The 17,942-nt window shown below is 45.3% G+C and overlaps 1 protein-coding gene across 11 annotated transcripts in view; it reads left to right on the top strand.

Annotated features, from left to right (window-relative positions):
* DCTN1 (dynactin subunit 1) overlaps positions 1-17,942 on the top strand; it is a 624,416-nt gene that overhangs the window by 381,932 nt on the left and 224,542 nt on the right. For all 11 annotated transcript variants that reach the window (XM_086960179.1, XM_086960178.1, XM_086960174.1 and 8 more), the window contains 4 exons: positions 1,425-1,503; positions 5,210-5,369; positions 5,920-6,024; positions 11,713-11,904. In XM_086960179.1, the coding sequence (XP_086816305.1) occupies positions 1,425-1,503; positions 5,210-5,369; positions 5,920-6,024; positions 11,713-11,904 (536 nt within the window). The remainder of the gene's footprint in view (positions 1-1,424; positions 1,504-5,209; positions 5,370-5,919; positions 6,025-11,712; positions 11,905-17,942) is intronic.

Raw genomic sequence — 17,942 nt, 5'->3', positions numbered from 1 at the left:
AGCAGAGCGCATCCATAGGGAGGACTGGTAAGGAATTGTAATCCTATCCAGCACCTGCAGAGACGGCATGTCCCTACCTGCAGCACCACTGCCCAAGCCATCACCACCCCTACTCTGCTACCCGTACTCTTATCTGTGGAGTCTGCCTGACTACACCATTTTTTCCTAGAGTCAGCAGACCTAATAGGGAAAGTGAAGATATGGGTAAAAACTGTCACCTTTTGATGTGCAATGCTGCAAGCCTTCCCAGGTATTTCTGATGCTTGTACCAGCTCTCCCCAGCGTTTTCTAATGTCTTGCAATCTTTCATAGTATTCTTGCTTTCCATTTCCCCTTCACGTGTCCAGTGCTGCATTGTGCCTTTACTACTCAACCTTCATTCATCCTTCTGATACTGCGTGGCAGCACCATTGATTCCTAGAATCCCCCAACGTCTTGACAATCCAGAGGCGACAAACACACGCGCATTGCGGCTCCTCCATGCGCCCAGCATCACTCACTGACTGCTCATCACTCTCTTATTCAGCCAGCTTAGAGATTCAATCCATGTTTGTGTCCGCCTCTGTGTCTGCCTGACTATTTTGACTCAGGCCAGTTAGAGAATTAAGCATAGCCTGGCAGTGATGCAGTTTTCAGCTTCAGCTCTTCCTACCACTCCAACACAGCAGTGGCTCAGGGGGATAGAGCAGGGAGTGAGCAAGAAAGAGACCGAAGGGAGGCATTAGAATGAAAGCTTAGAATAGTGGATGACACCAGCTCAGTGCCCCAGATCATAGCGGGAAGAAGGGTGCACAGTGGGGTATTTCCAATGAGAAAGTATTCTATAAATGTACTAGTCTTATCTACAACTGTTCTGAGCACAGTGACTAATGTTTGGCAAATATCACTTATGCTTCAAAATCTAAAGCGTTTTACAAGTGCAAATACCTGCCCTCCCTATACCTCTACTTCCGTTTTACTGTCCTGGAGTGCATTTGAAGACATTCTTCTGGCAGTAAATCATTGGACCACATAGTTGGGGTTTAATGAGGGCATTGTCAGGCTCCCAGCTGCCATAATACTAGTTCAGAAAGGGTAAAGGTGAATAGAAAACAAGAATTGTTGAAATCTAAGTGAGCCTACAGCACCAGGCCTCTGATTTCTGGATAAATAGGTATATGTTCGCATTGAACCGAACTATTAATGCTTATTTCTGTTGCTTTGGATTGGAACAGATACATGTCTTTGCTAGCTGTGTGGGGTGCATGTCGGGTATTACTGCATTGCAATTGCAGTGTCATCAGCAATAAAATAATGACATCTAAACTTTTCTGGAAGAGAACACTGTTATTGGAAAGTTGTCAGTTCAGTGATCTCTTGAAGATTAAGTACAGTGAATGCGATATTGGTGTTGAACATCTCTCCTTTTTCCCCTCTTGTATCAGGTTCTGATGGAGCTGCATCCAGTTACCAGGTCAAACAGCTTGAGGAACAAAATGCCAGGCTAAAGGAGGCTCTTGTCAGGTCAGAACCTCTCCTGTATTTGTATTACACATTAGTGTTTAATCTTTTGAGTCCACATATAGCTTGATTTTTAACTCTGGGAGGAAGCATTTCAAGCACAGAGCCCTTTCTTCGCATATTAAACAGCAGTCCCAAGCAAAGCGGTGGTGAATGTCCGCATGGTGGTATAGCGAACGCCATGCTGAAGGTTTGCCCTACTTGGTGTCTTCCCATTAGCAACATCTGGTGGAAGTTGTGGGTGGCAGTAATGCTCGGTGAGTGGAACCACCTCATAGATGAGTTCTTAGGTTGTAATTTACCTCCAAATTTGGTGTGTGAGGGGGGCAGTTACAGGCGTTTCCATGTGCAAGAGATCGAGGTAATTGTGGTGTGCACCGAAAGAAAACGCCAATGAGTTCTCAACACTTTGCATATGCAGAGTGCCAGGAATGTACATTTTGGTAAATAAGAGATAGTGTCAAAGGGAATGAAGTTTGAAGCATTTATTGTAAGAGGTTTACTCTCCTGACACAAGTGGAAACCGGTTAGTTTGCACAGCTGAGATACACATAGGTCACAGTGGAAGAGACATTGTGTGGAGGTTGTTTGAGGCTCGCTTGCAACTTTGAAGAGTAGTGGAAGCACAGCTGTAATTGTAAATTTTTACTGTGGGATACCACAGTTTTGGATAGGTATCAGATTGTAAGCATAGTTGGGGGCACACTGCTGAAGTACGGTGGCCGGCATTACTTTGTTTTAGTTCTGAATTATAGTCTTCACATTTATGGTTGAGTTTTAATTGGTTTTTTTAAAGAGCAAATGGATTGGCTCAACTCACTTCAGGAGCGAGAGAATTCATCCCTTTGGATGCTCTGCTCCCAGAGTCTTCCCCTTATTTTTGCCTTTTGAACTTGGATTGGTAGTTGGTGTGTGCAGTGGGCTGATTAGGGCTTCCTGCGTCAAACAGTAGTGGTGGCTGGTCTTTGAAGTACTCCGCTGTCTCGTTCCTCAAGGCTAACACATCATTTGTGGCACTCTGACAGTAGCTGCAGTAACAGCGTCTTTGATTTGGTCATGTTTGACCTAATTGAGGGCCAACCTAGCCACCCTATTTCGATATTTTGCAGTCAGTGCATGAGCTTCTTGGGTAATCCCTAATTAGCTACATCGAAATGGTCAACAGCCCCGACCCATGCGTGGGAACCCAGTCAGCCCCAGTAGTCTGGTAACTGAATTCCTTTAGCTCAGCATTTATTCCATGAGTGAATGAAAGATTGCGATGGAAGACTATATCCAGGTACTTAAAACTTTGTGGTGTGACTGAGCTCAGGGCAAGTGGACGTGCAAATGAGATAGCTATATTTTTGTTCCTGCCAATTGAAGAGTTTCTGTTTTGGTATCTGTTAGACCTAGGTTTTTCTAGACTACATAGGGTAGCCTGGCACAGAGCAGCATCAGCTAAACCCCCTCGAGGCTTTGTGTAGTGCTTACAATCTCACCCGCAGTAACCCAGTAAATGACCAACCAAAATAATGACACCACACCAGATTAGAAAAATACCGGTTCCTTTTATAAAATTCTTTGGTGTATCTTTCTTTTCTTTAGAGCCGGGTTTCAGTTTCAGATCATTTAACCTTATCACATTCAATTATTGGTTCATCGCAAAATTCATTTGGCAATTTCAGTATTTCTCTACCCCCAAGTATGAAGGTCACGTTGAAAAATCCCTACAACTTAGAGTTGCAATCTCTTACATTTCCCACCTATTCGGGTTGATAATTAAACAGGCTTCTTTACAATCTCCCCCGCACAGCTTCATACAATCACGATTAGGCTGTGGTGCGAGTAGTTGAATTACTGGAGAAGACCAGGAAGATATTACATCCCTGAAGAACAGCTCTCAACACCCTACAAACTTATTAAACCACTGAGCCCATCAGAGTAAACACAGGTGCTGCCAGCCTTTCGGATATCGTGTGCTCCACCCTCCAGGATGTTCACCACCAATCACCTTTTGTTCCCCCAGAACTCTCTGGTGATCCCCACTTGGTTGGCTACCTCCCGTTTCCCTGAAGCCCCTCGGCTTCCAGCTTACTCTCCCTCACAAGTTCCGTTATGGGCAGGTAGTTTCTCACATGGATCACCCCCTCACTGAGAGGATTGTCTCGTGTTTGCTATATCTCCTAAATGAGTGTCACACAGGTAATTTGCTGTCTCCTTAAGTGTCCCCGGTTGTTCAGCTACTTGGGGTAAGTTCCGGCAGGGACTCATTTGCTCCTCCCCGCCCGACCACTCTCCCACGCTTACTTGAGGTGTCTTGGCTTCTCTGCCCACTTGTGCTGCGTTCTACGAGTGTCGGCGGCCACGGTCTCTCCCTTGAACTGCTGCTCCGTTACCGCTGCCTCAGTCCGCCGCTTCGAGCCGCTTCCTGATCCTCCCAGACGCTCTTCTCATGCACGAAGGCTCCGCCCCCGTCCGGCCTCCTCCTGCAGTCTCCCCGCCTCTTCCGACGCTACCTCAGGTTCCTCCGGACGGCAACACGGATCAGCTGGGCTCTTCCTCCTCTTCCGATCCCGCGACAGGGATCCCACACGGCAGCGGCGCTTCCTTTGGGTAAGGTCAATAGCTGGTTCCGCCGCTTCTCTTCACAATGTGGACTCCGGGCTCATGTGCTGCAGTCGCGGCAGTTTTTCACTCCTTGACCCCTGATTCCTTTACCATTCAGAGTGTCACTGTGTCCAGGTTCGCTTCCACTGCACACGTGCCTTCAGGGCAGGACTTCACAGGTCACTTGAAAGCCATGCTGCAAGAGTCACTGATGGTTATAAAACTTGCCACGGAGTCTTCTGTTTCTTAATATGGTTGCTGTGGCAGTGGGGTTTGGTCAGCCTAAGAGGGGTCACTTCCCAGTAGAGCAACAGCCGGCCCCAAAGGTCGATCTTGTCACTACTAGTGTGCTATCCTCCTCCTCAAGTCGCCTCTCTCCGCACTGGTCACTTCCAATACTGTCCAAAATGGCTGCCTGGTCACTGGCCTTTTATAGGCTGGCCTCAGACCCCTGGAAGCTACTAGTTGGTTCTGGAACCTTCCTCATGCTAGCCTATGGGTCTGCCACCCTTAGGTGACCGTTATGGCAGTTAGTAGCCACCATTTTAGGAATCATGTTCTAACAGTTGCTTTCTGTGAGGAAAACTAGGCCTTGGTAAAACAATAGGCCCAAGAAACACATAGCCACCACGAGAACACTGGAAAAATTCTGGTGGACATTAAAAAAAAGGAAAATACATAACTGGATTCACTGGAAGGCCAAAGGGGACAACAAAGTTGTTAGTTTTTTAACGTACATCACAGTTGGCACATTCTAGGAGTTTTATTATGGTACATGGAGGGTTCTCTGTTTACCGGGAAGGTGTAATATATGAAGTAGTAAAACTTGCCAGAGTAAGTGCGTGCTCTAAGATTTCTGGCTCACAGGCTCTGAACCGATTGGTTAACGTGAACACTCTTTGGGCACAGTGAAGACATTTTCCGTAAACAGAAGTGTGCATAGTCACATGGAAGAGGCAGGCATGTTTGCTCCTTGTCTTGCAGCTTCTGACGTTACTTTATCACACTTCAGGGTCACCATCGCTGCTTGGTGCAAACAAACATTAGTAGCATAAAGTGGTGGACCTTGATCTAAAAAATAAAAATGATTTTTCTTTTTATGAAAATATTTTTCATGCAGGATGCGCGATCTTTCTGCCTCTGAGAAGCAGGAGCATGTAAGGGTACAAAAGCATTTGGAGAAGAAAAATGTAGAGCTCGAAACACTGCGCCAACAACGAGAGAAGCTGCTTGAGGAAGTAAAGCAGGCAGAAAAAACCATAGATGAGCTGAAAGAACAGGTGAGAACGGAAGTTGATGCCATGTGATACTGATACGGCTGCCCAGCTTGGGATTTTCAGAACAAATGCTTCTGATAGATTTGCCTCACAATAATAAAGTAAGATGGTCTCTGTTCCTGCTGAAATACAAAGTTTTATGCAAGTTTTTGAATGATCACCAGATACTGCTGCATAAGTAGAAAGACCCAACATTTAATATATGTTTTACCCTCCCTGTGTAGTTCTGTTTTCAGAAGTCTATTTGAGGTTGTTAAATTACCTGTCTGGTGACGTCCTCCTGGGCACAGTTCAGTAGGTCTAGTTTGCATGACCGTTTTCATGCGAGGCTCTTAGCAATTAATCTGTGTAGAATCCTAGGTTTGATGACCCTCGAGTTAAGGAAGCTTAAGTTGAAGCTCATAGGGTATTATATTTTGGCTTGTGTTAGTTTTCTGCCAAACCTACATTGTCAGCGCTTTGTGAGAGTTTAGTGAGCTTTGAGTAGTCTGGTTAGGTTGATAGAACTCCGATCCAGATCCTAGATAATAGTTATGTTGGGCTTTGACTTCAGGTGGATGCTGCTCTGGGGGCAGAAGAAATGGTGGAGATGTTGACTGAGAGAAATCTGGACTTGGAAGAAAAAGTACGAGGACTCCGCGAGACTGTCAACGACCTGGTAAGTCACTTATTTACCTAGACTATTACAAATCCTTGAATCCATTTTTATGTGCTGATTTCTCCTTATTGTTTCTTGACCATGGGTACAATTCAAATGTCTGCTAAACCTGCCTACAACAGTACAAGCTCTATGCTCCACCATGTATCGCTGCACCACTGCGAGCCATACTCTACTTCACGTCTGCCTGATTTGAAATCCCTCCTGTTGGAAATGATAGCAGATGCACGTTTTCCCTTTTTGTTTCTCAAAATGCAGCTTTCATGCATTGGAGCATTGCCATGTTTTTCCCTGTTATTTCAGAGTAAACATCATAGTTCCCCCTTCCTTCTGTTCAGGAGCAGGTATCTATAGTATTGATTATATTCCATATTTTACACCTGGCTCACTACCATACCTTTTATCATAAGGGCTTTGAGTCTTTATTTCAGAAGGTCCCAAAATTCCAGCTGCAAAATTAGCTCCTGATGAGTTATTTGGACCTTACTTTATTCGCTGGTTGTTTCCAGTCCAAGAAGAGAAACACTCAGTCGGATGCCTCTTCTCTTTCCAAGCCTTTACCTTTCAGTTTACTGCAATATAAATGTCAACTAACGATAACATGTTAGTGCTCTTCCCGCTCTACTTCTGCCTGATTTTAGGATTCTTCAGCAACCACTGTCTCGTCTTGATTGTTCCCATGTGACGTAAAACATAACTAAGCAGTGAATCGCCCTGTGGCACTTCCTTACTCAGCAGTATATAATGCTAATACTAGTGTCCAGCCTGATTCGTACAGCTCTTAATTTTTTGCAGACCGTAACTGAGACGCAAGAAGATGCAATAAGGTGTTTTTTTTTACTTTAGAGTTATGAAATTTTAGTCAAGTGAGGAAGCCCCGTTTGGAACTTTGGTCATCTGGTTTCCAAAGTGCCAAATATGTTTCTAAATCTGATATTTTTAGCTTTTCAGGGTCTGGAAACCTTGTATAGGGGTAACGTTTGTCTCGACCCCCCTTTAAGGAAACCGGAAGAATGCTCTTTTGACTACACTGACATCGCAGATATCCCCAAAATTGGTTTACCACCCCAGCTTCCCCACTTCCTCCTTCCAGGACGGAGGTAGTTATTTGCATTACTTAAGGTGATGCCAGAGAACTGCAGCTTCTCCAGCTGGATAATTTATTGATTCATATGCTCGGAATATTCCACGCCAGCCTGCTGGGAGGCCTCTGGAGTCACTATTAACCTAGCAGTATAGCCCCACAGCTATTGACATTTCTAACAAATTTACTTTTTCCACTTGTTTTCAGAGATATATCTGAGCTTCACAGTGAAGTTGAGTAAACCGATTTTAAAGGTGTGGAAAGAGTTTGAGAGAAAAAAGCAAAAAACATGATTATCTCGGTGTTTCTGGTTCCTATCTCTGAGAGAGAGAGAACACAAACTGCAGCAACATGGAGAGCATGATGAGATATTGGAGGATTGGGAGTCCTTAAAACTAGTGTCAGTTTTTCTGCTTAAGGGGGCTGCAGCCTGTATAGTTTCATTGCCCTAAATGTTCCCCTTCTTTTGCTATAACCCGTTGGCTGCAGCACTACCTCGCTGGTGCTGCCGTCGGCCAATGGCCGACTTGACCGCGCCCGTTTTTTAAAACGGCCGCACTGTCGCAAACAAGCGGAAGCAGCCAACGGGTTAAAAAAGGTTTATGAAAGAGGTTTTTCCTTTTCACCTAGTTCTCAAGGTGATATTTGTGCATCGTATGTGCTTTTGGTCTTTATAATAAATTATTAGAATTGGTCACTATAGTCTTTTTTCAATCAGCTTTTACATTTATTTACACCAGATAAGACATGACATTTCTCAGAAAATGCAAATACATCCCCTAGTGAGGCACTCCATGGGTGATCAACAGCATGATTCACAAAGTCGTGTTTCAACAAGTATTGTTGGTTTATTCAATGTTGTTCATGAAATGTCTTTCAAAATGATATTAACAACATATCAATCAAAGCATCATTTTTCCATTGGACGGGTGTATGAACTTCTCCAACGCATTTCGGGCGGGAGTGCCCTTTGTCACGGAGTGCTGTGAAGGAAGACGGGGGAAAGTGAGTGTAGGGAATGAATAGAGGCAGGCGATGAGCATTGAAGATTACTCGTGCCGATCAATGAGGGTGTGCAAGTTAAAAAACAAGTTATCTCGGTAGTGCACGAAGAACAACGTGGAGGGAAGGGACGTGTGGGGAATTTTACCGCGTGTGAATAGAGAACGGGAAAAATTATGCTCTAGCGTGCCGGGTGGTGAAAGCAACCAGGACTTACTTCATGTAAAGGCGTAGCGAGTTCCGCTATTCGACAGCTGTAAGGTCGGTGTCATGAGTTGGTGTGAGGAAGGTGATGGCTAAAAGTAACAAATGGTGAACAACAAGGGAGGACTACTAGGGATGTAGAAACTGATGAGGGACTAAGGGTCTAGAAGTGAAGCGGCCATGTTGGAAAGGTATGAGAGGGTGAAAAAAGGCAAGGGATACATAAAAGGTAAATAAGGCGATAAAGAGCAATGCAAACAAGTAGACAAATAGAAATATACATTACAGATAACAACTATATTCGATACGATCATTAAGACCGTATGGTTTCAAGGTCTGTGATCGGTAGATCCATTCAAGTTCTCTCGTTAGCAATAATTTGTGGTTGTCAGTTCCTTCTCTTTTAATGATTGTTTCCAACACAATAAATTTAAGTTGTGCGATGGTATGGCGTGATTCAGCAAAGTGCATGGCAATATTCGATTTCTCAAGTTTCAGACGTGTGTTGGATTTGTGTTCGTTTAAACGTGTTTTTATTTTGCGTTCTGTTTTGCCAACATATAACTTCCCGCAGGGACATTTCAAGGCATAGATCAAGTTCATCGAATCGCATGTGGCATCAACTTGTAATTTGATAGCATGACCTTTCATTGGATGTTGGATGATATTACCCTTAATGACACAGTTGCAGTGATTGCAATTTAGACAAGGTTGCGTTCCTCTGTGGTGTTGGGTTGCAGGGGTAGGTCTAGAAAGAATTTCTTTGATGTTTTTGCTTCTAGTGTAAGCAAATAAAGGAGGTTTCTCAAAAATGCCCCGAAAATCTGGTTCCATCTGTAGGATAGGCCAGTGCTTAAGTATGATTTTCTTGTAGGTAGTGCTGGCTGTGGAGAATTTGGAAACTAACACCATGCGTTGTTCCTTGTCTTTATTGGTTTTGGATAAGCTGTCTTGTCTAGAAATTTTCACCACTCGGGCTTGAGCTTACTTGAGGACGTCCTTGGGATAACCTCGGTCGAGGAAACGATCATGCATTTCGATGATGCGTGTTTCCAATGTCTGTTCGTCAGAGACTATGCGTTTGACACGCAACATTTGGGAAAATGGCAGATGTTTCTTGAGGGAGCCTTGGTGGAAACTAGAATAATGTAAAGTGTTATTGCGGTCAGTGCTTTTCCTATGGAGGTCTGTAATTAATCCTTGTTGGGTGATTTTAATGTTGACATCCAAAAATGAAATTTCAGTGTCGCTTATTTGCCATGTGAGGTTAATACGTGAATCCTTGGTGTTCACTTCAGTGAGTACTCTGTTTAATGAATCTTTGGTGTCTGACCACATTATGAATAGGTCGTCTATGTATCTGACGTACATTTTAGTTTTGTCTTGGAAAATGGGGTTTGTGTATATGTGCTGGTTTTCAAAGGTTTCCATGTAAATATTAGCATACGTGGGAGCAGCACAGTTTCCCATAGCCATTCCAGATAGCTGAAGGTACCATTGGTCGTTTGTTGGAAATAACTGTGGTAGAGAGTGTAAATCATGAGTTCCATAAAGAAGGACTGCATTTGCGCATCAATGTCACTATTGAGGAGAGCATGTTCAATGGCTTCGATGCCCCCTTGGTGGGGTATCGAAGTGTAAAGGGAGCTGACATCAGCTGTACAGAGGATGAGTGGTTCACTGTTGTTGAATTGAATTCCAGATAATTTCAGTAAAAAATCTGTAGTATCCTTGATGTAACTGGTGGTTTTGATGACGAGTGGCTGAAGGTATTTATCAATGAATTTTCCAGTGGGTTCGTGTATTGATCCTTTCGTGGAAACGATGGGTCTGAAGGGAGGGTTGCGGAGATTTTTATGTATCTTCGGACACATATGTATGGTAGGACTCTTGGGGTGCTCTTGTAATAGATAGTTTTTTGTTCGGTCTTCAATGATACCTGCTCGGTGGGCTGTAGTCACGCCTGCCTCTATTCATTCCCTACACTCACTTTCCCACGTCTTCCTTCACAGCACTCCGTGACAAAGGGCACTCCCGCCCGAAATGCATTGGAGAGGTTCATATACCCGTCCAATGGAAAAATGATGCTTTGATTGATATGTTGTTAATATCATTTTGAAAGACATTTCATGAACAACATTGAATAAACCAACAATACTTGTTGAAACACGACTTTGTGAATCATGCTGTTGATCACCCATGGAGTGCCTCACTAGGGGATGTATTTGCAGACCCTGCGTACACTACCTATTCTATGATTCTTGGGTGTTTTGATGGAAAACACCACCCTCGAGAGCACCCAGAACTTTGTAAAACTTCCAAGAAGCTCAGTTCAACCACGCAGTGCACTACCTACCACCTTCTTCTTATTTTTCAGAAAATGACATTGCTCAGCACAGCAAATACTACATAAATTTTCTTTGGAAAAGGTGCTCCGGGACTTTTCAGTGCATATGTCAATGGAGGTTCCATTGAAGGAAAACTAGGATTAGAGGTAGACCGCCTTGCCCGTCCGATATTGGTAGCAGCAAAGGAGTCAGTTAAGCAATCGTCAAAAGAGCTTCTAGTACACCATTTAAAGCAGACAAAGTGCAAGTTTACATAAAAACGATTAAAAACCTTCAGACACCACTTCACAGTAAAACATAAAGTACACATTGTCCAAAATACAAAAAAAAAAAAATTGTAATTTGGAGGAATTGACAGTGCAATTACAGCATGATGGCATACTAGTCGTTGTGTACATTGTAGCAGTATTATAGCGCTGCAGGCTCATTGTGAATGATGTGCACTGTATAACACAAAACAAAATAATCGTGTCTGTGTATTCTGCGCTTTATTTTGTTACATTCATGGTAATGGAACTGGTGCCTGCTGGTTGCCTTTTTTAGCGCCAAGATCCACTGTTCCTGGCTCTGTATGCAATTCAAAAGACCGTTTTAGTACCGTACACATGAAAATAGTTACTATTGGAAGTGATCTAATATTCAGCTGGAAAAAATGATTCCATTGCCAACAAACTTTTGTTCATATTGACAAACGAAAACCGCAAGAACAATTGAACAGGAAACAGAATGAAGTATTCAGATACCAATATTTGTACGCTTGGTAGGACAGAGGATTTTTTTTTCTGAATTTCTTGAGGCTTTCATATTTTGTGCTGTACATAAAAAAAAGAACTCCAGTCACACCCTGAAAAGTTTGTAATTCTTATACCATGCACCGTGATTGCACACTGTCACTGGCTACCAGCATTCTTTTATGAGTTTCAAACATTTCCAACATCCTTCACCCAATACATTTGTTTGTAGACCTCTGGGGTTGCTTGTGTATTCACTTTGATAGACCTCTTACTAGCTGCATTTTAAACCTTGTCCAATCTGTCCTCTGGTTGCTAGGAAGCAATTAACGAGATGAACGATGAACTTCAGGAGAATGCACGCGAAACTGAGCTGGAACTGCGGGAACAGTTGGACATGGCGAGTGCCAGAGTACGCGAAGCAGAGAAACGTGTCGAAGCCGCACAAGAGACTGTGGCAGACTATCAGCATACAATAAAGAAATATCGAGACCTGACTTCACATCTCCAGGTAAACGTGCATGGCCTGGATGTTTGAACCTTATAACCGACTTGTATTTTGCAAAGTCAATTACAGGGGCCTGATTTGCCATTATTTGCTAAAACATTGCTTTACAGTTATCATATGTTGTAAAGTATATTTGAGAGCCCTGAATTTTTACTGTATTGTGTAATGGGACGCAATATTAGTTGCATCAGCGTGTAATGGTAATTTGCATTAACAACCTATGTGCCATATATATTTGGTTTCATTCCTTTAACTGAAAAACGTACCCTGGTCTGTGGTACTAACATTTAAAGAATAGTCTAGGATACACACTAGACAATCTGATGTCACATCTCTTGATTTAAAAAAGACAATGATATACAACCAATCACAAAAGGTTTGTTACTGGACAGCCGACAGATTGCATGGCTCACATAATAGATCAGTGTCCTTGGATATACAGATCACAATGTGATACTTGTAATCCAGTGTTTAAAGATGTGCATATGAGATCAGCATGAACAATGTCAGCGCACTGAATCTATTTGGTTTTAGTGGGTGCTAGTTCTCAGCATCCTTCTCAATTTTTTCTGTTTTTCCTAAATAAAAAAAATGCATTTACTGAAGTTGTTTATATGAAGAACCACAGTCTACAATTGAATAAAGGTAGGCGATTGAGGGAAGTGAAGGTTAGTGAAAAGTCTTAGTTTAGTTGTTTAATTGAACTACACATTAGTTTTGTGGCTCTAACTAGTTTCAAAGTAGATAGATATAGCAGTAAGAGGAGCAGTCTTGGCCACAATCTCATTAAATACTCATTGCGGTGCCCCCATTTGTTTGTAAATGGTTCTGCGCAGAACTAAGGCGGAATATGGTGTCCTCAGCAAGTGACCTGCCCTCGGTTTGTGGTAATTGACCTTTATTTGAGTAGACAACTCGCCACACATCAATTAATACAAGATTCATCTTCAGATTAAGAAGCAATATCCTAAAAAGTAACCTTACACAGGAAGGGAGCTACATTAACCAGAGTGCAATACAAAGAACCTTAAACCCTTAAGTAAGGTGCCAAGATGGCCGCCGGGTAGGAGCTCTTGGTCGGAGCTCCGAGTGCTTGGGATTCCAATTCTGGATTTAATCCCTGTTAGCACTCAGCATCCCGGGCATCCTCAGCCTCGCAACGGAACACAACTACAACACATAATAAAAGTAATTGGAACATTATCGTATCGGCATGGGAGAGGATCGAATCGCCCCCGCCTTTGCCTGACACCGGGTTGCCACTGGATTTCGCAGCCTAGGACGGACGTCTGACTGGAGCCTGCTGGGGCGCTGACCGGAGCCAACTGGGGATACCTGATCGCAGACTGGCACCAGAGACACCCCCCATCCCCTCCTTATCCGGACTCCGGGCGGGCTAGACGCTGGGCTGCCCCTGGATATCGACGGAGCACGTGGTGGATCCCCTGTCTCCCTGGAGCCCACGGGGAGCTGGAGGCACCCCCCCCCCCCCCTCCTTATTCGGACTGGCCAGACGCCTGGATATCGGCGGAGCCCGTGGTGGATCCCCTGTCTGCCTGGAGCCCACGAGGAGCTGGAGGGACACTGGGACGACGGGTGCCCGCCGTGAGGGACTGAGAGGGAGCTGCTTCGACGACGGAGACGCTCGGTACGCCTACGAGCATAGCTGTGGATGACGGATTCTGCCCGGGCTCATGCAGCGCCCATAAGAGAGCGGGCTTTGGGGGGTCGACTGAGTTGGTCCCCAACCACAACGGGCTGCGGGAACAGACTGCGAGCGGGAGGGTTACGCCGCTGCACAGAGACCTGCATGAGTGCACAAGGCTATCGGCGAGGAAAGCGGGAGGCACACGACATCGCCTAGTGAGGCGGGAGAGGCTGCAGCCTAGGAGTTCTGGCAAACTTGCGGGCAACAGTGAGGATCCCTCGGCGGACGTGACTCCCGGTGCCCCCCCACTCCCCCTCATGCGGTTTGTCTGGACCCTGGGAGCGGACCTGCGGAGCAGACCGGCGGAACTACTGCCTTCTTGCGGTGCTGGCAGGAATCGAGGCTCCACGGTCGTGCATGGGGTCTAACATGCAGCCTGCCAGCAGGTCAACGCATACTGAATATTTCACTTTTTGCCTGGACCCTCGTCGCTTGCAAAATGCGATGGCGGCAAAACTGCACTCTCAGCAATAAGGTACAGTCTGAGCTGGCAATAACTAAAAGGTATTTCATTTACTTCACTCGCTTCACATTTTTAAACCGCCTTTGTTCAAAAGGGCAGGGGTCACTAACTGAATCTATAAATCTCCGCCTGTACCTCCAGATGCCCACGAGGCTCCTCGACATAACTCCCCCACATAGGTCCATCGAAACAGAGATAAGACTCCCAGAAGGCTAAGAGCAGGGCTTACTCAAATAGAATGTGAATCTGCCCTTCCCTGCTCTCAAAGCAAGAACAACAAACAGAGGACTACTGGCTCTAACTCCCCTACTTGGCGGCCATTTTAGACTGGTCTCTCTCAGTGGCTGCCATCATGGACTAGTCAATCTCACTATTGGATCATGACCTAAGAACTGGCCACATAGACTAATTTCAACTACCGCGCACTTTACTTAGCCGGTACTGACACTTTCTTGTGATAGGGTCTTCCTTCTATTGCAGTATCTTTACATTAGTCGTCTTTTTATGTAATTGTGTTTTTTACATGTAATGCACCGACTGCTACCTCATGTATTTTTGGATGGTCACAGTTTACTAATATTTCATATATTTTTGGATGCTCACAGTTTACACTGTCTTGTGATAGGGTCTGCCTTCTATTGCAGTATCTTTACATTAATCGTTTTTTATGTAATTGTGTTTTTTACCTGTAATGCACCGACTGCTACCTCATATATTTTTGGATGCTCACAGTTTACTAATATTTCATATATTTTTGGATGCTCATAGTTTACACTGTCTTGTGATAGGGTCTACCTTCTATTGCAGTATCTTTACATTAGTCGTTTTTCATGTAATTGTGTTTTTTACCTGAAATGCACCAACTGCTACCTCATATATTTTTGGATGCTCACAGTTTACAAATACTTGATTTATATATTGGTTTTATAACCTGTTGTTTATGTAATTGTTTTACCTGTAATGCACCGACTGCTACCTCATATTTTTGGGTGCTCACAGTTTACAACGATATGTTTATTATGGAGTGGTTTCTATAACGTGTAATGCACGGACTGCCACCTCAGATATTTTTGGTGCTCAATAGTGTCGCGTGATACATATAACTCCTGTACTGCAACGTTTGCTACCTCATATTTTTTCTGGTTGCTCACTAATGTCACTTTTGATTCATGTAACTTACTGTTGCTTCTGTATTTTGCTCCAGTATACCGTCAGCTTTTCACCTCTACTTGTATTCTGCACATTTCGGCAAACTACACCCATTTAACTCTTAACTTTTACCCCTGTAATGCACCGATGACTTCCCCATGTATCCTGGCTCCTCACTAGAGCCACATAAGTTCCTTGTAAATTATTGTCTACGCCTGTACCCTGTCCCCTAACCGCACCTACCTATACCGCCGTTCCAACATGGATCTCATCGGTAAGAACACATATAAAATCATCTACCCACCCGCAATCACCAAAAAAGCCGCTAAACGCTTTAAACACAACTTCCTGCAGTCCCACTCTGAAACCCCGTTTACAGACACCTACTTCTCACCGGTCAATGGATCCCTGAACACTGATATCATCTTCCACACCGCACGCAGAGCTCACTGGAGAAAAGCGTTCCTCACCCTGCTCTCCGTCAGAGCTCACTGGAGAAAAGCGTTCCTCACCCTGCTCTCCGTCTCCACCACCAGGAAATCCATGCATGGTATTACACTCTCCATCACACCATCCCAACTCTTCCCAGGCAGATCCACCATCACTATCTACAATAACGGGATTGTCCTAATCCAATCCACAGACAGGAATCTGGAGCTATTAGACAACCTGTTCCCCACCTTCATAGAGCACCTCTCCAATCTTAGGATTCCCACGCATATCACCCCCAATCCTAACACCCTTGACTCCACATCCCCCACTCTCAATTCCTCTAACGTAGCCCAACCCCAGAGCGACAGGCACTTCACCCCTACCCCCAGCACTTTAGTCATTCACCCACCTGCTGTGGCTGCTCCACACTCCTCAATTACAGTCACAGATCTCTCCCCCATTTGCCTCAGCCTCACCCCCACCTCCCCTATCAACATTCGGTCCTCCACTCATTTCACCCCCACTTCTCTCACCCCTGACTCCACTGCTCTCACCAGCAACACCACCCCCCCCCCCTCCAACACTCGGACCTCCACACATACCATTAACACTCCGCTCACCCCTGACATCACAACTCCCACCCACAACCTAGTTCAGATCCGGAACGACATTCACAACGACAATTCCTACCCTTTATCCCCTCCCACTCTCAGTCCCCACTACCCTCTGACTAAATACGCAGAACACACCTCCTCTCTCAACTTAACTCCCCCTCCTCACAACAGGAGCATTACCAATCCCATTTCCCCCCCCATTCTCAGCCCCCACTACCCGTGCGGCACCACCACTAACATACACCCATCCTCCACCCGGCTCTCTCCGCCCTACACCAATGCCCTCTCCCTCACCACCAACCCCCTCTCTACATCATCCACACCCCTCCCGCCCAAAATCTCTCTCCTCCCTAACTACTTCCCGTACACTGACACTGACACTACGGAGCCCTGCACGAATACCAGCCTACTCCCCCACATGCTCGACGATTCATTGGGCAGTCATGCTCCTCTGATCTCCGCTCCCAATTCCATCGCATACCCCATGTTGGACAAGATTATGGCCACACTCATCCCGGTCAAGGAAGACGTGCACAACCTCAAAGAACTACTCTCCACACACCACATACAACTCTCACCCACCTCCACCTCTCCCCCAAACATGCCCCCCACCCTTCCGGTTGACTCTCTCACTCAACACTCCCCACACCAGACTTCAACCACTGTCCGCAAGCACTACAGCCGCACTCGCCGCCCCTGCAACCCCTCACCCACCTCCACCTCTCCTCCAAACAGGCCCCCCTCCCTTCCGTGGACTCTCCCACCCAACACTCCTCACACTGGACTTCAATCCCTGTCCGCAATCACAACAACCGTCCTCATCGCCCCTGCAACCCGCTGTCAGACCTCGACACACGCAATCTCCTCCGATCCTACGACACAGCCCCCCACACATCCACCACACACCTTACCATACCCACCATACACGCAAATCCCCTTAGACCCCCTACTCTTAACAGCAGAATCTCCATCCATAATAACCTTAGAAAAGTTCCTCTATCTCTAGAACCCTCTACCACCATCAACACACCCCGCCTCAAATGCACTCTCCTCAACTGCAGATCGGCCTCGAAACATTCCGCCGCCATCGCAGATCTCATCCTTTCTTTGGACCTTGACCTAATCATTTTGACTGAAACTTGGCTAACTGAATCGTCGTCACCTATAATGGATATTTCGGTTCCTCCCAACTACCACATCATTAGACTTGACAGGTCCGGCAAATTAGGCGGTGGAATTGCATGCATTTACAGGAACAACCTCTCTGTTCGGAGAGTCAACTCCGCCTCCCTACCATCCCCTACATCCTGCGAATACATCTGCTTCAACATTCTCAATGAGGGCAAATCGATATGCTCTCTGCACGGCATTTATCACCCACCTAGGGACAACCTTACCTTTTCCCAACAAATCATGGATATGATCTCAACCAATTCTGGACGGCAGCTCACCCAAATACACCTTGGCGACTTCAACCTACACTGGAACGACCGCAATGACGCGGTGGTAAATAGTCTTAAAAACTTCCTCAATGCCCATGACCTCACCCAAATATGCAACAGCCCGACCCACGAGAAAGGTGCAATCCTCGACCTTATCATTTCCAAAGAGGACCATATCCAACTCAAGTCCATCCTACCCTGTGACTGGTCAGACCATCATATTGTCACCTTCT

Source organism: Lissotriton vulgaris, chromosome 3_1 (genome assembly GCF_964263255.1).
Source record: "Lissotriton vulgaris chromosome 3_1, aLisVul1.2, whole genome shotgun sequence".
Classification (NCBI taxonomy): domain Eukaryota; kingdom Metazoa; phylum Chordata; class Amphibia; order Caudata; family Salamandridae; genus Lissotriton; species Lissotriton vulgaris.
This window is presented reverse-complemented; position numbering and strand designations above follow the sequence as displayed.